The sequence below is a fragment of the Papio anubis genome, chromosome 17 (assembly GCF_008728515.1).
Source record: "Papio anubis isolate 15944 chromosome 17, Panubis1.0, whole genome shotgun sequence".
Lineage (NCBI taxonomy): Eukaryota > Metazoa > Chordata > Mammalia > Primates > Cercopithecidae > Papio > Papio anubis.
The window spans coordinates 59,079,427-59,105,449 of record NC_044992.1 but is presented as its reverse complement, the minus strand read 5'-3'; the positions used below and the strand labels follow the sequence as shown (position 1 = coordinate 59,105,449).

The 26,023-nt window shown below is 37.4% G+C and overlaps 1 protein-coding gene across 9 annotated transcripts in view; it reads left to right on the top strand.

Moving 5' to 3' along the window:
* Positions 1–26,023, top strand: part of HELZ (helicase with zinc finger) — a 176,363-nt gene that overhangs the window by 129,159 nt on the left and 21,181 nt on the right. For all 9 annotated transcript variants that reach the window (XM_031657722.1, XM_031657728.1, XM_031657725.1 and 6 more), the window contains 4 exons: positions 4,714–4,793; positions 9,408–9,978; positions 10,363–10,597; positions 11,401–11,917. In XM_031657722.1, coding sequence (XP_031513582.1) covers positions 4,714–4,793; positions 9,408–9,978; positions 10,363–10,597; positions 11,401–11,917 — 1,403 coding nt within the window. The remainder of the gene's footprint in view (positions 1–4,713; positions 4,794–9,407; positions 9,979–10,362; positions 10,598–11,400; positions 11,918–26,023) is intronic.

Genomic DNA, 26,023 nt, shown 5'->3' with positions numbered 1-26,023 from the left:
ATATTTAACTTTATAAGAAACTGCCATATTATTTTTCAAAAGTAGCTGAACCATTTTTCATTTTTACTAGTAATGTATGAGATTTCCAGTTGTCCCATGTTCTCATTTGCATGTGCTATGGTCAGTCTTTTTTTTAAATTGTACTCTTGTTAGTGGATATCTAATCATATCTCATTGTGGTATTAATTTACATGTTTGCATATCCCTAATAATGGGTGATGTTGAGTATCTTTTTATTGTGCTTATTTGCCATGTGTGTATCTTGTTTGATGAAACCTCTATTTATATCTATTGCCCACTTTTTTATTGGGTCGATTGTCTCCAGTTTTAAGAGTTCTTTATACATTCTGTTTACTAATCTTTAATGAGATATATATTTAGAAAATATTTTCTCCCAGGATATGGCTTGCGCTTTTTTTTTTTTTGCCTTTTAAAGACAGAGTCTTGCTATGTTGCCCAGTCAGACCTTGAACTCCTGGGCTCAAGAGATTCTCTCACCTCAGCCTCCTGAGTATCTGGGACTACAGGCACATGCCACTGTGTCTAGCTTTCATTTTCTTAACAGTATCTTTCAAAGAGCAGCAGCTTTTATTTTTGTTGAAGTCCATTGTATCCATTTTTTCTTCTGTGGATCATGTTTTGGGTGTTGTGTCTTAAATATATCTAACCCAAGATCTTCTTTTATGTTTTCTTCTAGAAGTTTTATAGTTTTTAGCTCTTACATTAATTAGGTCCATTTTGAGTTAAATTGTATATATAGTGTAAGGGTAAGGACTGAGATTTTGTTGTTGTTATTTTGTTTTGGTTTTGCATGTGTATGTTCAGTGATTCCAGCACTATTTGTTGAAAACTCTGTCCTTCCTTCACTGAACTGCCTTGGAACCTTTGTTGAAAATCAGTTGATCCTATGTGTGGATCCTTTTTATTAATGCATATGTTTATGTTTACACCAAATATGCTGTCTTGATTATTACAGCTTTGTAAAAGTCTTTAAATCAGGTGTAAGTCCTCCAACGTTGTTCTTTTTCAAAATTGTCTATTCCAGGTCTTTTGCATTTCTATATATTTTAGAATCATCTTGTCAATTCCTACTTAGCCTTCTGGGATTTGGATTGGCATTGTGTTTAATCTTTAGGTCATTTTGGGGAGAATTAACATCTTAACATACTGATTCTTCTGATCTTTGAACAGAGTATATGTCTCCATTTTTTTCTGTTAGGTCTTTATTTTTTTTTCAGTATTAAAAAACGTTTTCAGGCTGAGCACAGTGGCTCATGCCTGTAATTCCAGCATTTGGGAGGCAAAGGTGGGCGGATTACCTGAAATCAGGAGTTAGAGACCAGGCGTGGCCAACACGGAGAAACCCTGTCTGTACTAAAAATATAAAAATGATCCGGGCATGGTGGTGCACGCCTGTAACCCCAGGTACTTCAGAGGCTGAGGCAGGAGAATTGCTTGAACCTGGGAGGCAGAGGTTGCAGTGAGCCAAGATCACGCCACTGCACTCCAGCCTGGGTGACAGAGCAAGACTCCGTCTCAAAAAAAAAAAAAAAAAAAAAAAAAGAGTTTCAGTATATACAGTCTTTGCACATATTTTGTTAAAGTGAAAGCTTAAATGAATATAAGTATTTGATTTATAATTTTCTTCTTCAGTAATATGTTCCACAAATACCAGTATGTTGTATTTTTATTTTCATTTAGTTCAGTATATTTCCTAATTTTTCTTGAAATCCTACCCATGGATTATTTAGAAAGGTGTTTTAGTTGCTGATTATTGGTGATTTTCTAGAAATTTTTCTGTTACTGATTTGTACTTTAATTCCATTGTGTTAAGAGAACATATTTTGTATGACCTGAATGCTTTTGAATGAGATTTGTTTCACAGCCCAGAATATGGTTTATTTTGGTAAATGTTCAGTGTGTACTTGAAAAGAATAGATTGCTCTGTAAATGTTAATCAGGGGCTGGGCATGGTGACTCATGCCTGTAATCCCAGCCCTTTGGGAGGCTGAGGTGGGCGGATCACCTGAGGTCAGGAATTTGAGACCAGCCTGGCTAACATGGTGAAACCCATCTCTACTAAAAATACAATATTAGCCGGATGTGGTGCGCACGTCTGTAATCCCAGCTACTCGGGAGGCTGAGGCAGAAGAATTGCTTGAACCCAGGAGGTGGAGATTTCAGTGAGCCGAGATCGTGCCATTGCCTCCAGCCTGGGCAACAAGAGCGAAACTCTGTTTGAAAAAAGAAAAAAAAATGTTAATCAGGTCAAGTTGGTTGGTAGAGTTGTTCAGGTCCATTGTATCGTTGCTGATTCTACTCTTTCCATCAATTACTGAGGAGGGATATTGAAATCTCCCAATATAATTGCTATTTGTCTAATTTTCAGTTTTCAGGTTTCTAAGTTCTATCAGTTCTGAATGAATTTTGAAGTTCTATTATTAGAAGATAAATGTTTAGGATTGTGTGCTCTTGATTAATTAACTCGTTTATCATTGTGGAATGACCTTCTTTGTCCCTGAAAATATTCTCTGGTTTGAGATCTACTTTGCGTAATATCAGTGTAGCCTCTTCAGCTTTCTCTTACCAAGTGATGGCATGGTGTGCGTGTGTATATGTGTATGTGTATGTGTATGTATATTTTTACCTTTTAATCTGTTTGTGTCTTTATATTTAACGTTTGTTTATTTTAGATAACATATAGGTGGCTCTTGATTTTTTTAAATCTAATGTGACAATCTCTGCCTTTTAATTGGGGTGTTTAGACCATTTACTTTTAGTGTGATTGTTGATATAGTTAAATTTGATTCTATCATCTTGCTATTTGTTTTCAATTTGTCCAATTGATTTTTTCCCCTTCTCCTTTTATTCTGCCCTCTTCTGGATTGGGAGAGTTTTTTTTTTTGTTTTTTTTTTTTTTAATGACTCCTTTTTGTCTCCATTGGCTTAACAGTGACAACTCTTTGTTTTATTATTTTGCTAGTTGCTTTAGGGTTTATAGTATAAATCTTTAATCTTGACAGATTACTTTCCAATTTATATTTTACCACTGCATTTACAGTAAAGGAAGCTTAAAGTATGCTGTTTTTTCTCTCCTGGCCTGTATGCTATTGTTGTCATGTATTTTACTTTTACATATAAGTCCCCAAAACATTATTGTTATCTTTGTTTAAACAGCCAAGTAAAAGAGTTTTAAATCATAAGAAAAATAATCTTAAGTATTTACCCATGTGTTACCATTTCTAGTAATTTTTCTTTCTGTATATTGATGTTTCCAGCTGATACAAGTTTTCTTCTGCCTGAAAGACTTTTAGTGCATTTCTTACAGTGCAGGTCTGCTGATGATGAGTTCTTTCAGCTTTTGTATGCCTGAACGTGTCTTTATTTCGCTTTCATTTTTAAAAGATGTTTTTGTAGGGTGGAGAATTCTTGGTTGGCAGTTTTTATCATTTGGTACTTTAATGGTGGTGTTCTACCATTTTCTCACTTGCTTTTTTTCCAGTGAGAAATCTGATGCCATCGTTATCCTTGTTTTTCTGTATGTAACAAGTCTTTTTCTACCTAGCTGCTTCATAGGTTTTCTTTTTATATTGGTTTTATCAGTTTGATTATGACATGCCTTGATGTAGTTTTCTTCCTGTTTCTTGTGTTCAAGGTTTGTTGAGTTTCTCAGATCTCTGAGTTTATAGTTTTTATCAAGTTTGTAAAATTTTAACCTTTATATCTTTTCGGATATTTTTTTCTGTGTTGCCCCTACCACTGTTCTTCAGAGATTCTAATTACCCATATATTGGGATGCTTAAAGTTTTTGCACAGTTTATGGGTGCTACTTTTTAAAAAATTTTTTTCTCTATGTTTCATTTTGGATAATTTCTATTCCTGTGCCTTCAAATTTGCCAGATTTTTCTTCTGTAGTGTCTATTCTGCTGGTAATTCCATTCAGTGTATTCTTCATCTCAGATACTGTAGTTTTCATTTCTTGAAGCTTAATGGTAGGGTAATTCTGGAGCGATAATTCATTTTACAAAGTTCCAGTGGCGTTCCAAAAAGAATGTTTCTGAACAAGAACCTAAATCCAGGATTCCTTCAAGGAACTTAAACTATCCAGTGGTTAATTCTTCTGTAAATTAAAAGCATTTCCCATGTATGAGTTGTCTATTATAACTGTGCTTTTTTAAAACCTTAATTTTGCCTCCTTTACTATTTCTCACCCACTTATACTCAGTTTGATATCTATTAATTTTAAACAGTATAACTACATTCCTTTCTGAATATCTTTATTACATTTAGATTCCTTTACTAAATTGGATTGAGGCGTTATTTAGATTTTCGCCTAATTGCATTTATAAGTGACCAAAGCATTGAACCTTTATAAATAGGCAAGAATGCCAAGGCCTTTAATACATCTAGTTTAAGCAAATGAGGCTGTAATTCCTGGAGACTGGGTAGTTTCCTTTGGGATTATTTGATGCTTTGAGGTTATTCCCTTATTAGGCTTTGTCTTGTCAATGAAGTTTGCTTCATTTATAAGTTTTCTTTCTTACAGAGAAACTATGACTGACAATTTAAGAACAAAACCCAAGTAATCATACACTGATCATAATAGGTGAAAAGTGTTTAAAGTATTCTGCCTCTTTCTCTAATATTGGATAAGCCTTGGAAATGTCATATCCACTGGAGAAAACTTACAAGGATTTTTAAATATTTTCTTAGGTAAAAGTGATACAAATAATTCCGGACCTGAAATTACTAAGATTCGAACACCAGAGAAAAAGCCAACAGAACCAAAACAGGTATGCTGCTTAGTGACTGCATTGTTCTAGTGGATTTAGTCTGATTGGTCATCTTGGAATCTTGATGTTTTAAAGAAAAATACCTCCATTTGTACCCTTATCCTTTATGTTTATTTTTTCACAGGGATATAGTGAGCCATATTGCCCTCTCTTTCTTCCTCTCTTCTTTGGCTGTGCTATTTCATGTATCAGTATACTTTTCTCAAATTCTGTTACTCAGTGATAAAGTTGAATTTAGAGATTTTCTATGATAAGGTAGTAAATGAAGACAGAGCTACAGGTGTGTTATTACAAGTGTGTCATTATCGTGAAGAAGGAAAACTTCTTCCTTGGAGACAGGAAGACTTCCTCAGGTCCCTCACCTTATTCTCTCATCATACCCACTAAGCCCTTAATTCTTTATCTGTCCATTCATCTATTTTCTCTGCTTCTGTGCTTATAAACTACTTAGAGAAAATCAAGTCACTGGTTGAATTAGTGCCACTGGAAGCTCTTGTTTTCTAATCTGAATGGAACCCTCAGGCCTCTCCTTCATTTCTTTCACACATCTCACTTCCTTTGCCCAGTTGTCTCAGTGACTCTTCTCAAGCCTGATTACCTTCCACATTCTGTTACCCTATTGGATGGCTTGTCTCAGACTTACCTCATCAGGATTTTCTCTTGTTAATTTGTAACCTTAAATATAGCACTTTTACCATAGCCCTGAGCACCCTTACTTCCTGATCACCAGTCTCAGAGGAAGAGTTCCTGTTAAGATTAATCTTTCCTCTGCCGGGCGTGGTGGCTCACGCCTGTAATCCCAACACTTTGGGAGGCCAAGGCGGGTGGATCACTAGGTCAGGAGATCAAGACTACCCTGGCTAACAAGGTGAAACCCTGTCTCTACTAAAATACAAAAAAATTAGTTGGGCGTGGTGGCGGGCGCCTGTAGTCCCAGCCGCTCAGGAGGCTGAGTCAGGAGAATGGCGTGAACCCGGGAGGCGGAGCTTGCAGTGAGCTGAGATCGTACCAGCCTGGGTGACAGAGTGAGACTCTTTCTCAAAAAAAAAAAAAAAAAAAAGATTAATCTCTCCTCTTCAGGTACCACATAGACCTTGTCCCTTCTCCTCATTTATCTTTCCATTCTTTCTAGTTGTTGGTTCTTCCCTGTTAGCCTATAGCATATTTAGATCTCTTTTAGCCTAAAGTAAGCAAATTACTTGATAGACTTTTTTTAAAAAGATAATTTCTTTAACCTTCATCTCCTTTATAGCTACTACCTCATTTCTCCTTTCTTCCTCACCTGTTATTTGCTCTTTAACCCACAAAGTCTACATTTCACTGAAACTATTGTGCTCTTACGAACATACTTCAAATGTATTCTTACTTGGCTTTTCTTGGTATTAGGCACTATTTTCTACTTCTGTCTTTGACCATCTTGTTTCTTTTGTTTTCTTTGACACATTTTTACTTTTCACTGTCTCTCTAACATGACCTCTTTTTTAAAAAGTTCCTGCTCAGCCTCCCCCAACATCTGTCCCTAGTCCTTAAGTTGGGATTTCCCAGAGTTCTGTCCTTATCCCATCTGTCTTGCATTCTATGGTTTCTTACTATAAACCAGTCCGAACCATAATTTTAAGTATCCACTTCATGATACCAACTTCCAAATCTGTATCTCCAACCTCAGCCTAGTTTTATTTAAGCAACTATTCTCTTTATTCATTTACTTATATCACATAAGCATCTCTTTACTCACAGCTTCTATATCTGGAAGGATTCAATACCTTCTGGAGGGGCTGCAGTACAAATGAGGCAGCCAAGGGAACCTCCTGGTAGATAAGCGGGGGCTGCAGTGAAAGCAGAAGTGGTATGTGTTTGGGAAGTGGTGCAGAGAGAGAATGAGTGGCATGTCAGGCTGGTGCACCTGCACCAGCAGCACATATAGTCAGAGGCAACTTTGGGACGAAACCAATCACACGAGTCTTAGATGCTCTCAGAACAACTGAAGCCAAGATAGCTAAGTGTCTCTCATGTCCTCGTTTTAAAATTTCTGTTAGAATTCTCTCTGTTAGAGAACTAGGCAACCTGAAAACATGTTTCATTTTCTCTCCCACCCTGATGCTTTGTCTTGGGGCCCAGGAAAAATAAAAGAACTAGTCCTGGCTCTTTCGACTCAGTGCCTCCTCAGTATTAAGAGGAAAATGATAGAGGAGAATCTGATTCTGATAGTAGCAGATGCAGGCTTATTCAGCCCTTACCGTCCTCTACCTTGCTTAGGGAGCCGATTGTAGTATTATAGAGTAGCACAGTCCTGAGAGACAGACCTAGCTTCCTTTCTATGTCAAGGTCAGAAGTGATAGAGACAATTAAGATAGCAGCTTATTCATAAACAACCTTAACATCTGATTATGACCTCCCTCATGTGACCAGAGTATGCATATCAACAATATCTTCTGGAAAAAAAGTATATCCCAGGTGAATATAATTTTAGTCGTTGAAAGGATGGAGGTTTATGGAGGAAAATGTTTGTTTATGAAGAACCTTAATGAGGTTCTGAGACATCTGAAGAGCAGGCATTGCATACTTGGGAAGACCGAGATAGAATTGTCATGCTTCTCACTTCTTTTTCTAGATAATTTGTATATACTAAGTAATTTTAAGAGCCTAAAATTGGCCAAATTTAATGGCAATCCATTTGAGCTAGATGATTACAGATGAGGATGCAATTGGCACACAATTTGCATCGCGAGCATTTGTTGCAACAGGTTGGTCACCAAATGTACCCCAACTGCAGTTCAAAAACAAGCTACTTGTTCTGTTTTTTGGTAGTGGTCAGTTCTATGTCTAATTTAAGAGCCTTGGGTGAGGCAAGCGCTCTGCAATCCTCAGTCACTAGCTCATCAGTGAAACTTATAAGGAGATTGACGTGCCAAATTTATTTACACTCCAAGCAATGCATGGAGTGTTTTGAGAGAGCTGGAAAAAGAAAATCGTCGCTTTCCATCTTATATTTTATTTTTCACATTATCATCACTTATGATCAAACTTACATTTCAGAAGGATGACAACACTCCCCAGCTTAAAAACCTTTTGTAGTTACCACAGTTTATGGCATTAAAAACAGTTACTCAGAATTGAATAATTCAGGGTCTCATGTGATTGGGCTCTTGTAGTTTCCTCTGATGTTAAAAAGGGAAAACTAATATATAAACAGGTGAAGTTATAGCTCTGCATACACAAAACTTCCCATGCTCTCCAAATCTGCCATACTTTTCCTTTCTTCAACCTTTGCATAAACTGTTACCTTTACCTGGAATGTCCTTCCCTCCTCGGAATATTCCACCTCTTTTTATAAGATTCAACTCAAATGTCTTGACCTCTGTGAAACCTTCCTTAATTTTCTCAGGCACTACAGTTGCATCCTCTTATAGTACCTCTAGTGATATGTTTACATATTGTTATCTTCTACTGGACTGTAGGCCAGGGGTCAGCAACCTTCTTCTGTAAAAAGCCAGACAGTAAATCTTAGCCTTGGGGACCACATGGTCTCTGTTGCAGCTGCTGTGCTCTATCGTTACAATGCACAAGCAGCTACAGACAATATGTAAACAAATGAATGTAGCTGTGTTCCAAGAAAACCTTATTTACAAAATCTGGTGAGCTGGAAATGGCATTGGAGTGGGGGCATGGTATATAGACCCCTGCACTAGGCTCTTGATGGGTAGGCTGTCTTATTATTGCCTATTTAATTTCCAATACCAGGCACAGTGTATTGGTTGGCCACAATAAATGTTAAAGAAAGAATGTCAATATGTAATGGAAAAATTGACAACCAAACTAGTTATATACAAAAGTGGTATAGTACTTATTTGTTCATTTCAAAGTTGTTTAAATTGAGATGCACCTTTTTATTAACATAGATATTTTTAAGGAAATAGATGTATAAAAACAATAAAATCAGTCTGGGTGCAGTGGCTCACGCTTGTAATCCTAGCACTTTGGGAGGCCGAGGCAGGCAGATCACCTGAGGTCAGGAGCTTGAGACCAGGCCTGGCCAACGTGGTGAAACTCCATCGCTACTAAAAATACAAAAATTAGTTGGGTGTAGTGGCGCATGCCTGTAATCCCAGCTACTTGGGAGGCTGAGGCAGGAGAATTGCTTGAATCCAGGAGGCAGAGATTGCAGTGAGCCACGATGGTGCCACTGCACTCCAGCCTGGGAGACAGAATGAGACTCTGTCTCCAAGAAAAAAAAAAAAAACCACCATAAAATCAGAAGGAAAACACATTTTAATGATTTATATCAGAATGAAATAAATGACCATCTTTCTAAGGAAGAAAGTGTGAAATTAAAAATAATGCCCTGAAAGGAATTAAAGTAGATATGCTAATAAAATGGCAGTATGTTTTCTTATGACTCACATTTAATATGCTGTTTTTTTCTGTGTCATCTTTTTAAATTTAAAAAAATTTTCCTTTATTTAATTGTGAGGAAGTAAATAATTGAGCACTCAGCTCTCCTGCTGGAAGATATCAATGTATCATATCCTTTAGATGTGTTAGGGTTGGGAAAAGGTGGAGAGCAACTGAATTCGAATCTTCTGCAGTTAAAAAAGGCTTCTTATTTTTTTCTAGGTTGATTTGGAATCAAATCCACAGAACAGAAGTCCTGAATCACGTCCTAGTGTTGTTTATCCCAGTACCAAATTTCCTCGCAAAGATAATCTCAACCCACGACACATAAATCTTCCCCTTCCTGCTCCCCACGCACAGTATGCAATCCCTAATCGCCATTTTCATCCCCTTCCCCAGCTACCAAGACCACCCTTTCCAATTCCACAGCAGCACACCTTGTTAAATCAGCAGCAGAATAATTTGCCTGAACAAGCAAATCAGATGCCACCTCAGCCAAATCAGGTAGTCCAGCAGCAAAGTCAGTTGAATCAGCAGCCCCAGCAGCCACCTCCTCAGCTTTCTCCTGCATATCAGGCAGGACCCAACAATGCTTTTTTTAATAATGCAGTTGCTCATCGGCCACAGTCTCCTCCTGCAGAGGCTGTGATTTCGGAGCAGCAGCCCCCTCCCATGCTGCAAGAAGGCCACAGTCCTCTGAGAGCCATTACACAACCCGGCCCCATTCTTCCTTCGCATCTGAATAGCTTCATTGATGAGAACCCCCCAGGATTACCTATAGGGGAGGCTTTAGGTAAGTTCTATTATCGCCAGATGTGAAAATTCAGAGATTAGTTACTTAAAATGACATGGACTGTATGTACAGTATCATTTTGGGTTAAGATTGAATCATTTCTTCAAATAATGCTAGCAAAAACCCCCCGTTTAGTGTGATAATCAGAAATTAGTTCTAAATGCTGTATGATAGTATCCAGTGGATGTCAGGATCATCATTATGTAAGTCGTCATCATCACCATAACTGATTTCTGGCAAATACAGAAAACATTTACTTCTTACTAAAACCAAATTTGTAGCTCTTTCTTTGTCTTTGTGGAGAAAATATGTTAGTAAAAACTTTAAATAATGAACTTGAAACCCCAAATTCATAAAAAAAAGTTTTCACAAATATTTTTGCAGATCGTATACATGGGAGTGTCGCTCTGGAAACATTAAGACAGCAGCAGGCACGGTTCCAGCAATGGAGTGAGCATCATGCCTTTCTCAGTCAGGGCAGCGTTCCATACCCACACCATCACCATCCTCACCTCCAGCATCTTCCTCAGCCGCCCCTGGGATTACATCAGCCGCCAGTGCGGGCAGACTGGAAGCTCACCAGCAGTGCCGAAGATGAAGTGGAGACCACATACTCAAGGTATTCCAGCCGACTGAAAATAGCCTCTGGAATGCGACCCCCTCACTGTTCTCTTTTTTGACTGTAGTCCTTTTAGCTTCAAGCTGGAATATTGCCTCAGAGAAATTGGATGCTGGCCTTCTAAGCACATGCTACACAGTCCTCTTGATTGGCTCTAAAATACAGAAAACTCATTTAGAAGTAACTCTTGTACAAATTTAGGCATGGATGATCTACTATGGGTTGGAAATTAACTTGTTCCCTTGCTTTGTGGTCTTTTCTGCAGGAGAAACACCATCGCTGTGAGCAGGTTTTTTTATTTAGTAGTAATACTTGCAAAGAATGAATAAAGACAGGAGTAAATTCGTGGTTAAAAGCTAAAAATTATATCATTAATTATTTTTCTGGTGGCACAGAATTCTACATTCCTATAATTCCAGCTACATGTGAGTGTTTGGTCCTAACTGTAAGGTTGTTTTTATGGCCAGTGTCACATGAATGCTCTGAAGTGTTTCCTTATCCCTTCTGAACAAGGTCCACCATCATGGTGACCTTTTATAACTTCCAGTTGTCAAAGACATATAGAGACAAGGATATGTTTTTAATACAGTGGGAACAGAAAGAAATCAGGTAATTGAGCATATTTAATGTCTTCATCTCAGCATCTATTGAGTGCTAATGCTTACATCTGAGATGAATTAATGCCAGTTCTAGTTATTAGTACTATGATTTTGTTCGTTGAAAATACATGTATAGTTGACTAAGCTTTCCTTAATGTGATGGAGCCTTTGGTTTTCTCCTCATATTTTATTGTTTTCTTGTAGGTTTCAAGACTTAATCAGAGAACTGTCTCATCGTGATCAAAGTGAAACACGGGAACTAGCTGAAATGCCACCACCTCAATCAAGACTTTTGCAATATAGACAAGTACAGACTAGAAGCCCACCAGCAGTCCCATCTCCCCCATCCAGTACAGACCACAGTAGCCACTTTTCTAACTTTAATGATAACAGCAGAGACATTGAAGTAGCCAGCAACCCAGCATTTCCGCAGCGCCTCCCACCCCAGATATTCAGCTCACCTTTCTCATTGCCATCTGAACACCTTGCCCCTCCTCCCTTGAAATACCTGGCACCTGATGGAGCATGGACTTTTGCTAACTTGCAACAGAATCACCTAATGGGGCCAGGTTTTCCCTATGGCCTACCTCCATTGCCTCACAGGCCACCGCAGAACCCTTTTGTACAAATACAGAATCATCAACATGCTATTGGTCAAGAGCCATTTCACCCATTGTCATCTCGAACAGTATCTTCTTCTTCGCTCCCTAGCTTAGAAGAGGTAAATGTCTTCTTATTTTCCTTTTGTTATTAGTTGATTGTGAAAAATATCAGTATTTATTGATTGATGATAGGAAGGCACATCTTATTGAATGTAATAGTGTATTAAAGATAATCCTTTCTTAGGAATTATTTTAATCCTATTGTATTTCAGATTTTGTAAAATGGACACTACTGTTGAAACATGAAGCCCCTTAAAAGTCTTTTATTACTGTTTAAAGAAAATACTGAATATCTGAGGACTCTATTCAAGGAGCTTTGTCTTTTTTTAATCTGAGGAAATGGCTTTTAGTGATTCATCTTTTTGCTTTAAGTTACATGTGTTAATTATACATTTGTTAACGAGAGCTTTCCAAAGATGCTGGCTTTTCAGCCAGTGCCAGCTCCAAGTTCTGTGCTCCTTCTCCTGCCACTCAGCCTGGTGCTTTGTTAGACTGAGGTACTCTGATTCCCAAATATCAGAATTTGCAGATTTTTAACATAAAATTGACTCTGCTAAACTAAGCATTTTAAGGTAAACTGAATTTTATCTTAAAATACTTAGATATTTCTGCTGGGCACAGTGGCTCAGGCCTGTAATCCCAGCACTTTGGGAGGCCGGGGTGGGTGGATCACGAGGTCAGGAGATCGAGACCATCCTGGCTAACACAGTGAAACCCCATCTCTACTAAAAATAGGAAAAATTAGCCGGGCGTGGTGGCAGGCGCCTGTAGTCCCAGCTACTCGGGAGGCTGAGGCAGGAGAATGGCGTGAACCTGGGAGGCGGAGCTTGCAGTGAGCCAAGATGTGCCACTGAACGCCAGCCTGGGCGACAGAACGAGACTCTGTCTCAAAATAAAATAAAATAAAATAAAATACTTAGATATTTCTAAAGAGCATCTTCATGGACTTTTATTGCTATGAAAAACGTAGTAATTCCAGGTTATAAAGCTTCCAAAGCAGTACCGTGTGGTGTAGGCTATAAAAATGTCTAGCTCATCCCATTAAATTTGCCGTGATTAAAGATAAGAATGTGTAAAGCTGGTTGTAGTCATATCAGACAGAGACATAAATCGGGATAAACATTTCTAATTTTTATATATGAAAAATACTTTTTTGATATTAGCTTCATTTTGGCAGTTTCAGAATGATATCTAAAGGCCATTAAAAATAATCGATTCACATTTTACAAGTTGTCTGCTATAGATGCTAATTAAAAGTCAAGATTCATAGGGAAAACTGTATGTCTTATTTGTAGGGATTTAGAGGCAGTCTCTTCAAATTGTCCCAGTATTCATTGATTGGTTCATTCTGCATAGCTGTCATTAAAACAACTTACTGTGATTTTAGGCTCTTAAAGTAAATTAGAAGCATAATAAAGATGAATTGGTATCTATCTACATATATGTATTGTCAGGATCTAGAATTTTGGAACCATACTTTACAAAAATTTGGTACACATCTGACAGTCTTTCAGATTATAATGAACAGTAGTTTTACAACTGAGCAGTAATGTAATTTTCAGTTAAGTGGTGTTTTAGCTATTTATAATAAAATTCACATAAAATACACCATTTTAGCCATTTTAGATTGTACAATTGGTGGATTTTAGTATATTCACAATGTTATACAGTCATCACTACTGTCTAATTCTAGGACATTTCATCACCCATAAAAGAAACCCCATAACTGTTAAGCAGTTACACCCCGATTTCCCCACTCTCAGTGTCTAGTAATCCCCAGTCTACTTTCTGTGTCTATGGAGACATTTCATAAAAATTGAATCATACATTATGTGGCCTTTTATATCTGGCTTTTGAAGTGCATCCACACTGTAACCTAGGAGTGGAGTTTTCTTGGGTGATGTAGTAAGTCTATGTTTAACCTTTTGAGGAACTGCAAACTGTGTTCTCTGTACATTTATATTCCCACAGCTATGTATGAGGATTCCAATTTATATACTCGCTTTGTAAAAAAATTATAACCATCCTAATGGGTGTGTAGTAGGATCTCATTGTAGTGTTTTTGTTTGTTTGTTTGTTTTTTGACACGGAGTCTTACTCTTTCACCCAGACTGGAACGCAGTGGCGCGATCTTGGCTCACTGCAACCTCCGCCTTCTAGGTTCAAGCAATTCTCTTGCTTCAGCCTCCTGAGTAGCTGGGACTACTGGCGCCCACCACCACACCCAGCTAATTTTATTTTATTTTATTTTTTTAAAATTTTTAGTAGAGACGGAGTTTCACGATATTGGCCAGGCTGGTCTCAAACTCCTGACCTCAGGTGATCCATCCTCAGCCTCCCAAAGTGCTGGGATTGCAGGCATGAGCCACCGCACCCAGCCCTCGTTGTAGTTTTGATTTGCATTTCCGTAATTACTGATGATGTTGACATCTTTGCATGTGCTTCTTGGTCATTTGTATCTTTTTTGGGGAGAAATGTCTATTCATATAAGAGTTTTTAAAATATATATTCTGGTACAGACTCTTAATCTCATATATGATTTGCAATTATTTCTCTCACTCTGTGGGTTGTCTTTTCACTTTCTTGATAGTGTCCTTTGATGCTAAACTACAATTTATCAGTTTTTTCTTTGGCTGCTTATGCTTTTGGTGTCATATCCAAGAAACCCTGGCCTAATCCAAGATCGCAAAGATTTACTTTTACATTTCCTTTTTATAGTTTTATAGTTTTACCTCTTACACTTGGTTGTTAGTTCTTTGGTCCATTTTGAGTTAATTTTTGTATATTGTGTGAGGTGGGTATCAAATTCAGTCTTTTGCATGTGGCCAGTTTTCTCAGCATTGTTTTTGAAAAGACTCTTCTTTCCCGCATTGAATAGTCTTGGCAACATTGTCAAAAATCAGTTGACTGTAGATGCCGGGTTTATTTCTGGATTCTCCATTGTATTCCATTTATCTGTGTGTCTGTCTTTCTGCCAGTACCACACTGTATTGTACACTGTAGTATTGTAGTAAGTTTTGGAATTGGAAGTATGAGTCCTTATATTTTGTTCTTTTGGAAGATTGTTTTGTTTATTCTGGGTTCCTTGAATTTTCTCATGTGAAGTTTAGGATCAGCTTGCCAATTTCTGCAGAAAAAAAGCCAGCTGACATTTAAAGAAAGAATTGCTTTAAATCTGTAGATTAATTTGGGGAGTATTGCCACCTTAACAATATTAAGTCTTTGAGTACCTGAACATGGGACATCTTTCTGTTTGTTCAGGTCTCTTAAAATTTCTTTTGACAGTATTTTATAATTTTCCAAGTATAAGTCTTGCACTTCTTTTGTTAAATTTATTCCTAAGCATTTTATTCTTTTTCATGCTATCATAAGTGGAATAGTTTTCTTAATTTCATTTTTGGATTGTTCATTGCTAGTGTTTAAAAACATGATGGTATATTGATAGTGTGTCTGCAATCTTGCTGAACTCTATTAAGTAATAGATTTTTTTGTAGATATCTTAGGTTTTTTTAATATGGAAGATAATGTCATCTACAAGTAAAAATAGTTTCATTCTTCCTTTCCAATCTGGATGCCTTTTATTTCTTCTTCTTGCTTAATTCTTGATTGTTTTTCTGGTTGCTGCAAGCTTCTACTTAGGTTTCTAGGTTCCTAAAAAATGGATTATTACAGCTTTTGCCAATTTTTTTCTGTTTTTATGGAGGACTGGACTTTGGAGTTTCTCACTCTGCTGTTCTCGCTGATATCACTTATGAGGTTTTTATTTAACTTGCCAAACGAGTTCTTAATATGAGGGGGAACTGTGTGCCAAAGTTTTTATAGGTTTTATGAAGTTTTGTACTTTACTAAATAATACTTCATATTGAATAATCTACTTTAGTCATTGATCTTTTTAAATGGGCTTTAATTTTGGAATTTAAGTTTTTTGTACCTTGGTGCGCTTAATGTTTGATATTTCTGTTATCTCTGTGTATGTGTGTGAATAAGTACCTTTCATTGTCAGTGGGTTCTTAGAGTGAAATTTACTTTTGCAAAAATATTTGGTTAGTTTTATTTTGATGCATGAGATTCACAAATGAGTGATTCACTTACAACACCGAAAAATTTATTTGACAAAGATAATTGTTTTTAGCACATTGCAGATTTTCACATTTTCCGTGTATTAGGGTAACTTTAGTTTGTTCAAAATGCTTTTGCATGAATCATCTCACAAAGTGAATGATTGATGTGCTTGCTGTTTATTTCCAACCTTTTAAAATAATTTCTTTAATGTTAACAACAGAGAAAAAAGTCTTTTCCCTCCCACTATGGATTCTTTTATTCCCAGAAAACTTAGTAGATTAATCTTGTGGGATGATATCTGGATGTTAGTTAACAGTTCACTTAAATGGAGATGGTTGGTTACATTATGTTTCACTTGTTTTTTCTCTTTATAGTAATTTTGATTTTCTTGTGACAAATGAAATACATGGCCAGCACAGAAAATGTAGAAGTTAGAGAAATTATTTATAATTTCACTATACAAAGATACCTACTATAACGTTTAGCCTTTCCTAGCATTTATAGATGTGAATGTATGATCCATTAATGGAGGGAGATTATTTGGTGGGGAAACTTGAAACAATTTATCTCTGCCATTCCTGCAATTGCTGTGCCCACCTGTATCATCACTGATTGGGATCTTGGTCCCATTCTGTAACATTTTTTGCTACTTTCAATTTTTAGACTATTCTCGTGTAGATAATTAAGGCTTAACTCCATGGGTTTTCTTTCCCCACCTCAAATGCAGCAAAAGCCATAGTCCTTGGCTACTTTGCTAAGGCTGGACACTGTGGTCTGGCAGTACTGCCTGCATCCTTTCCCACTTCCGGTCCTTACAGGTATGGTGGGATGAGGAGGACAACAAAGGGCAAAATGCCATCTCCTCCTGAGCCAGGCAGTAGACCATCCCTGATTGCCAGTAGATTAATAAATTGCTCCAATTTGATCTTAAATGCCAGTGTAAGCTTGGGATTAGGGTTTACATTTTCTCCAGACGTTTAGCCAGTTGTCTTCCTGTCTTTTTGAAATTATTACATTCTCACTAAATAGATGTCGCTTTCCAAATTCTTTGCAATAGCACTGTATCATACTTGCTCCAAGGGGTGGGGGTAGTGAAAAATGAAATGCAGAGAGAAACAACAGAAGTTAATTCTTGACCTCTGAGCTTCCAGTAGTTCAGTTTTTAGTAATTTTGGCATGATTAAGGATTTTTCAAAGGTAATTTTTATCTGTGTGGGATTTTTCACTTTGCATGATAATTTAATAATCTAACCTCTGAGTAAGATGCATTTCTTCATTACATATTGTGATCTATTTCTGGACTTTGTGTATTTCTTCATCTATAAGTTTCTGTACTAGAATTTTACTGTTTTAATTTTTGAGATTTTGTGGTGTTCTAACCCAGTAGTGTAAAGTTTCCCTTATTACTTTTTCCCTTCCAGTTGCTGTATGTGGGGCATGGGGTGGATGGGGGAGGAGGGTCATTCTGTGGTTTTTCTACTAAAAAAAATTAAGAATAACTTCATGAACTCTTTCCTTCTCCTCTGTCCCACCTCTACACACCTTTCTTGGCTTTTTATTTGAATGACATTAAACCTGTAGCTTAAATTGAGGGAAATTTTATCTTTACAAATACTTTAAACTTCTCATTTAATTTATTTCCTTCTTTCCTCCCTCCCTTTTTCTGTCTTCTTTTTATTGTTGTTGTTGTTGTTTTTGGAGACAGTCTCGCTCTGTCACCCAGACTGCAATGTAGTGGCGCTGCTATCTGGGCTCACTGCAAGCTCCGCCTCCTGGGTTCACACCATTCTCCTGCCTCAGCCTCCCGAGTGGCTGGGACTACAGGCGCCCACCACCACGCCTGGCTAATTTTTTTGTATTTTTAGTAGAGACGGGGTTTCACCATGTTAACCAGGATGGTCTCGATCTCCTGACCTCATGATCTGCCTGCCTCGGCCTCCCAGAGTGTTGGGATTACAGGCGTGAGCCACCGCGCCTGGCCTCTCTCTTCTTTCTCTTTCTTATTTTTTGAATGTTCCTCTTCAAAAATCTGTAGGATCTTCATTTAAATCTTGAGTATTTCCAATAATCTTAGAATGGTTTGTTTTGTTTTGTTTTTGTTATTAATGGGACCTTTTTTTTCCATTATACTTTTCAGTCATTTTATCTTCAGGGACAAATTCTCAAAACGATTATGTAGCAGTGCTGATACTGGTGCAAAGGAAAGCTTTTGCCATTTAAGATATGCTTCACTATGGAGTAGTTTGATTAAAAGTGCTCATAAGGAATAAATAGAAAATCCTTTTTGAAAGTGTCTTTGTAAAAGTCTCAGAGTTGGCTTGTGAAATGGCTCATTTTTGTGTTGTGGTGGTGATATTGTAATGGCTTTCTGATAAAAATGGAATGCTAGTAGGTCACTTATTTTGATCAGCTTTCAGTAAATTGACATTTACTTACATCATCTTAGAGATGACATATATGTTTCGATGATGTGTCTGCTTTGAACTATTTCTTGTTCTGTGTGTTGGTTTCTCGGCAAAGACGCTTTGAGCCATTTTCATTTTTTCTTTCAAACAACTCTAGATTTGAAGTTAGTTGATAATTTTAGTTTCAATATACTGTTGTCTAATCATCGTGACTCCCCCAAGTTCTCTTTTATAGAGGAAGGTATTGTTCAGATGTATCTTGAAGATTATAATCTTGGTTGATTATTGCCTATTGTCACCTTAGAAATAGATGGTGATAACTTATGACTTGTGTTGTATAACCAGGTAGAAATATTGCTGTCTTCTCTGACCTAGCTTCTCAGAGAGATCATTAATGTATGATATCTAATAAACCATCTAACAGTGATCAGCAAATTAATAAATTAGGCCTCTATTCATGCTTAAATTATCAAAGCTAATCATTTAAATGAGGTGTTCTATTTTAATTAAAATTTCTGGCACCGTCGTTAATGAGACTTAGAATTTCCACTAGTGTATTTAGCTCTTACTTGGTGATTAGCTTTGATAGCATAATTATAAATAGAGCCCTTATTAATTAAGTTGCTGACCTTTCCCCAGTTATCTATTTATATACACACAGGTGAAATGGCTTGGTAACGTCATATATTAGAGGTGTGTCTTATAAGACAATGGTAAGCAAATTAGGAGTTTTTACTTAAACTAAAACTATCTTTAACAGTAAAAATTTATACATGAGTTTTGTAGTTTAGTTTTTTCCTTCCTTCTTAGATTTCATGTATTAAATGGCTTTTGAAATGTTAGCATTACATTTTAATATTTGGAAAGAAATATTAGCAGAATTTGAAAATTGTTATTATATGTGTAGTACCATAACGATTTCACAGTAAAACATGAAGCATATTTATAAACACACAATCATATATGGAGTTGATACTGAACCCAGAATCTCTTTAAGAATCTCTCTGGCAGGGTAAATGGGCCTTTAAACAATATTAATGAAATTATTTAAGACCTGAGGACTCTAAAATTAAACCTGAGCATCAGTCATTGGTAGGGTTGCTGTCTGAAAATAAAGGAACAATCTGATTGGCTGGAGATGTACGTAGAAGGAATACTCACCTCCTGAAACAGAACTGGGTGAAAGCAATAGGAAACAAAGTCAAGAAATAAGGAAAGAAAATAGGAGATAAGAATAGAAATAAGAATGAATAAGAAATGAGAAAAGAAAGGAAGGAAAGTATGTTTAAACAGCCTAGGGGCCCACAAAACTACAGTGTTGATGGAGATGTAAAGGGATTTCTCTGTCAGAAATATTTTTCTTTTGCAGGCTACAGATGTTTTTCTAAAATTTTGGTGTGGGGGCCTTTGTCTTTCAACTTACTGTATAGGAAGTACCCTCTGGCAGAGGAAAAAAGAGGACATTTTTAACTTGTTGCCCAGAATGCGTTTCATTGCAGTCAGTTAGCATGTCCTGTAGTTTTCTGAATTTAAATCACATAAATAGGCTTGGATTTGTCATCACACTTGGAATATTTTAGTGAGTCTATCAAATTGTTGATGGTTGTTAAAGATGATAGATATTTGTACATTTTTATTTTTATTTTTTGAGATGGAATCTCACTCTGTCACCCAGGCTGGAGTGCAGTGGTGTAGTCTCAGCTCACTGCAACCTCTGTCTCCCAGGTTCAAGCAATTCTCCTGTGTCAGCCTCCCAAGTAGCTGGGATTACGGGCGCCCACCACCACGCCCAGGTAATTTTTCTATTTTTTTTTAGTAGAGATGGGATTTCACCACGTTGGCCAGGCTGGTCTCGAACTCCTGACCTGAGGTGATCTGCCCACCTTGGCCTCCCAAAGGACTGGGATTACAGGTATGAGCCACCGCGCCTGGCTTTGTTTGGACATTTTAAATTAAAAGTTAAAATATATTCTCATTGAAAAAGACTTTGATTTATCAAAGACTTCAAATCTTGTAACTTTGGAACTAGTCAGGCCTTAAAGATCATTTAACTCCCCCCTTTTAAAAGGAAACTGAGGCACAAAGATATTATAGGACTTGTAACTTAAGCAGTTATTAACCCAAGAGAGTGGAGACTCCTGACAGTCCCATGCAGTTTCTGAAGCATCACACTGCTCTTCAGAGCTCTATTCCATGAGTAAGGTTTATTCTTAGAAAATGAGAAATGATTGCAATCACACAGAACTAGATGTGGGGAAAAGCAAGATTATGTTCTTGTGAAGAATTCAATCTTCAGTTGTGTAAAATTTGCCTTTTCTTTTTTCTGGGTGGTGGGGAGAAAGGGAGCTAGTTCATTTTAGAATTCTTGATTTCTTGAAATCTATCCAGTTGTAGCTGCTAAATGTTTGACTGCTCAAATGATTAATTTAGAGATTTCAAATATCAGAAATGTACTTAATTTCTCCACATTCTGTAAGAATAAACACACTTTCCAGCATTACATTTTTTCCAAAAGGTGTAAAATTTATTTAGTTGTAGTAATTACGAATCTTCAGAGAAAATGCAAATAGTTATGGGTCAAAGAGTAAACTTTTACTGCAAACTATTTTATTTCCTATCCACCCCGACATTTGCTCATTGTAAGAGCTGTTGTGCTCTCTAATTGTTAACTTCACTGTTTCATATTCAAGAAGAGTAAACAAAAGTCAGATAGATTCAGGGTAGCTCCAAATGTCACAGCAGTGAATCTGACATTTTTCTCTGAGATGTAATATTGTATTCATTCTAGGATCCCTTCTATGACCTTGTGTATGGATGTATAGGAAAATAGTATTGCTTAGTAGGAAAATACTATTTGTAAATTCTAAGTGCCCTTGCCTCTGAGATGCTTCAAATGGCTTTTTTTTTTCTTTTAGACCCAAATTGATTTTGGTGCACTGTGTTGCAAAGTCACATTTATTTCAGTATATGGGCATACCTTGTTTTATTGTACTTTGCTTTATTGCATTTCACAGGTACTATATTTTTAATAAACTGAAGGTTGATGGTAACCCCATGTTGAGCGAGTCTAGAAGCGCCATTTTCCCGACAGCATGTGCTCACTTTGTGCCTCTGTATCACATTTTGACAATTCTCACAGTATTTTAAACTTTTTCATTATTTCTTTTTCTGTTGTGATCAGTGATCTTTGATGTTACTATTGTAATTGTTTTTGGGCAATCAGTGTTATGTGTATTCTGACTGCTCCATCGACTTGCTCTTCCCCATCACTCAGTCTCCTTGGGCCTCCCTATTCCCTGAGACACAACAGTATTGAAATCAGGCCAGTTAACAACCCTACCACGGCCTCTATTTAAGTAAAAGGACAAGTTGCGTGTCTCTCACTTGAAATCAAAAACTAGAAATTGTTAAGCTTAGTGAGAATGGCATGTCAAAATCTAAGATTGACCAAAAGCTAGGCCTCTTATCACAGTTAGCCAAGGTGGGAATGCAAAGGAAAAGTTCCTGAAGGAAATTAAAAGTGCTACTTTAGTGAATATATGGATGATAAGAATGTAATGAAATAGCCTTATGGCTGATGTGGAGAAAGTTTGAGTGGTCTGGTTAGAAGATCAAACCAGCCAGAACATTCCCTTAAGCAAAGCCTAATCCAGAGCAAGGCCCTCCTCACTCTCTTCAATTCTGTGAAGGCCGATATAAATGAAGAAGCTGGAGAAGACAAGTTGGAAGCTAGCAGAGGTTGGTTCATGAAGTTTAAGGAAAGAAGCCATCCCCATAACATAAAAGTGCAAGATGAAACAGCAAGTGCTAATATAGAAGTTGCAGCAAGCTACCCAGAAGATCTAGCTAAGATCATTGATGAAGATGGCTATACCAAACAACAGATTTTCTGTGTAGACAAAACAGCCTTTTATTGGAAGAAGATGCCATCTAGGACTTTCTTAGGGAGAGAGGAAGAAGTCAATACCTGGCTTCAAAGCTTCAAGGAACAGGCTGACTCTCTTGTTAGGAACTAATGCAGCTGGTGACTTTAAGTTGAAACCAGTACCAGTTTACCATTCCAAAAATCCTAAGGCTTTGAAGAATGATGCTGAATCTACGCTGCCTGTGCTCTATAAATGGAACAATAAAGCCTGGATGACAGCATATCCATTTTACAGCATGGCTTACCAATGTTTTAAACCCACTGTTGAGACCTACTGCTTTGCTCGTGGGAGGGGGGGGATTTTTTTTTTTTTTTAAAGATTCCTTTCAAAATGTTACTGCTCATTGACAATGCATTTGGCCACCCAAGAACTCTGATGGAGCTGTACAAGGACATGAATGTTCTTGTCATGCCTGCTAACACATCTATTCTGCAGCCCATGGATCAATTAGTAATTTTGACTTTCATGTCTTATTATTTTAAGAAATACATTTTGTAAGGCTATAGCTGCTACAGATAGTGATTCCTCTGATGGATCTGGGCAAAGTCAATTAAAAACCTTCTGGAAAGGATTCACCATTCTAGATGCCATTAATGATTCTCTGGCTAAAAAATTTAAGAACAAAAAATATATACTGTATTGCTAAAAAATGCTTTCTTGTTGCGATTCTTGGGAAGAGATCAAAATATCAATATGTATGGGAGTTTGGAAGAAGTTGATTCCATCACCACGAATGACTTCGAGGGGTTCAAGACGTCAGTGGAGGAAGTAACTTGTAGATGTGGTGGAAATAGCATGAGAACTAGAATTAGAAGTGGAGCCTGAAGATATGACTAACTTGCTGTAATCTTATGATGGAGCTTGGATAGATGAGGAATTTCTTCCCTTCTTTTTGAAGAGAAGGGTCTTACTTTATCACCCAGACTGGAGTGCAGTGGTGTAATCATGACTCATTGCAACCTTGACCTCCTGGACCCCGGTAGTCCTCCTACCTCAGCCTCCTGAGTATCTGGGGCTACAGGCACATACCACCATGCCTGGCTAATTTTTTTGTTTTTCTGTTTTTGTTTTTTTGTTTGTTTGTTTTGTTTTGTTTTTGGTGTGTGTGTGTTTGTGTCTCACTATGTTACCCAGGCTGGACTTGAACTCCTGGCCTCAAGTGATCCTCCCGCCTTGGCCTCCCAAAATTTTGGGATTACAGGCGTGAACCACTGAGCCCAGTGAGGACTTTCTTGTTATGGATAAGCAAAGAATGGTTTTTTGAGATGGAATCTACTCCTGGGAAGATGCTGTGAACATTGCTGAAATGACAACAAAGGATTTCAAAGGATTTAGAATATTCCATAAACTTAGTTGATAAAATACTGGCAGGATTTAAGAGGATTGACTCCCATTTTGAAAGAAGTTCTGTGAGTAAAATACCATCAAACAACTTTGTGTGCTATAAGGAAATCTTTTGTGAAAAGAAAAGTCAACTTATGCAGCAAACTTTATTATTGTCTTATTTTAAGAAATTGCCACAGCCACCCCAGCCTTCAGCAACCACCACCCTGGTCAGTCAGCAGCGTCAACATCAAGGCAAGACCTTCTACCAGCAAAAAGATTACAACTTGCTGAAGGTTCATATAAGTGTTAGCATTTTTTAGCAATACAGTATATATTTTTTGTTCTTAAATGTTTTAGCCAGAGAATCACAAGCAATACATTATTTTAAGAGTAAGGCATATACATTAAAAAAAAAATGTCTAAAGAAACAGTGTCTCACTATGTTGCACAGACTGGAGTGCAGTGGCTATTCATGGGTGCGATCATAGCTCATTTAAGCCTCAAGTGATCCTCCCTCTTCAGCCTCCCAAGTAACTGGGCCTACAGGCGTGTGCCACCATGCCCGCCTTTATATGTTGTGTTTTTTAAAACATACAATGCTATTGCACACTTAATAGATTATAGTATAGTATAAATATAATTTTTACATGCACTGGAAAACCGGAAAATTCACGTGACTCACATTATTGCAGTATTAGCTTTATTGCAGTAGTTTGGAACCAAACCTTCTTTATTTCTAAGGTATGCCTGTATCTCTCTCTCTCTCTCTTTTTTTTTTTTTTAAAGACAGGGTCTCCCTCTGTCACCCAGGCTGGCATTGCAGTGTATGATCTCAGCTCACTGCAACCTCCGCCTTCCAGGCTCAAGTGATCCTCCCACCTCAGCCTGCCAAGTAGCTGGGACTACAGGTGCATGCCACCACACCCAGCTAATTTTTGTATTTTTTGGTGGAGACAGGGTTTCCCTATGTCACCCAGCTGGTCTCGAGCTCTTGAACTTAAGCAGTCTGCCCACCTTGGCCTCCAAAAGTGCTGGAACTACAGGCTGTTTCCAGCTTTTATCTTAGGTTCAGTGGAGTACGCACATAGGTTTGTTATATGGATAAATTGCATGTTGCGGGAGTTTGGTCTGTATCTTTCTTTTAAGGAAAACAATAAAACCTAGAAATCTACTAGAGTTTTGGAAACTAAGATACATTTTTGCTTCTGTCATTATGATTGAATTTTATAAGGCTAAAGTGACGTTAAAATTACTTTAAAAATTATATGAAAATAATGCAATTTTTTTTTTAAGTTTTAAAAATAATATAAAATAAATAGTGAAGGACGTCATAGTTACCTAGGCAAGAGGTGGTTGTGGCTTGTGGTGTCAGTGGAAATGGTAAGAAATAAATTCAGAATCTACTTTGCAGGTAGAACCTAGAGGAATTCTTGATGGATAGGTTATGATTAGAAATGAAATAAGATTTAAAATTGAATTCTTCAGCCCTGGTAGGCTCATTTTGACTGACCAGGAGCTCCTGTGGCAAGGCGCTGCCTTACTGAACAGTACAGACACAGAACATTCCCATCGCCACAGGAAATTGTTTTTGGACAGCATTGCTTTAGAGAAGTACTCATATCCTTCAACTGTGAAATTGTCTATTATTATTCATCTTTTTTGGATAATTTTCTAGCATTATTTTTCTCCATGTCTCACTTTCTGAAACTTCTTTTGATAAGATGTTGGGCCTCCTGGATTCTCCAAATCTTTATTTCCTGTCATACTTTGTTACCTTTGTACTTTTTCTTACTTTCAGGAAGATTTCCTTGATTTTATCTACAAGCACTTCTGTTGCATTTAATATTTGAGCCCTCAGGTTTTAAACTCACAAGAGTTCTTTATTCTGAGCTTTTTCCTTTTTCGTGACATCTTGTTTTCCAAGTGCTGTGCCTTTTCTGAGAACACCAATTAGAGGGTTTGTTGTTTTGTTTTCAATTTTTAATAAGAACTAAAACAATGTTCTAAAATATTTTTAAAATATCACTATTGTTTCTTTCTGGGCCTCCCTTTTTTCAACTTATTTATCTGGGACCATCTTTTATGCTGGAGAGCTTCCCTAAAAGTCTGGTAATCCTTGATTATCTTTTTTTTTATGAGACAGAGTTTTGCTCTGTCGCCCAGGCGGGAGTACAGTGGCACAATCTTGGCTCACTGCAACCTCTGCTCCCTGGGTTCAAGCAATTCTCTTGCCTCAACCTCCCAAGTAGCTGGGATTACAGTCACCTGCCACCACTCCCGGCTAATTCTTGTATTTTTAGTAGAGATCGGGTTTCACCATGCTGACCAGGCTGGTCTCAAACTCCTGACCTCAGTTGATCCGCCCCCCTCGGCCTCCTAAAGTGCTGGGATTACAGGCGTGAGCCACCGCGCCTGGCCGCTTGATTATCTTTCACTAAAAAGCAAC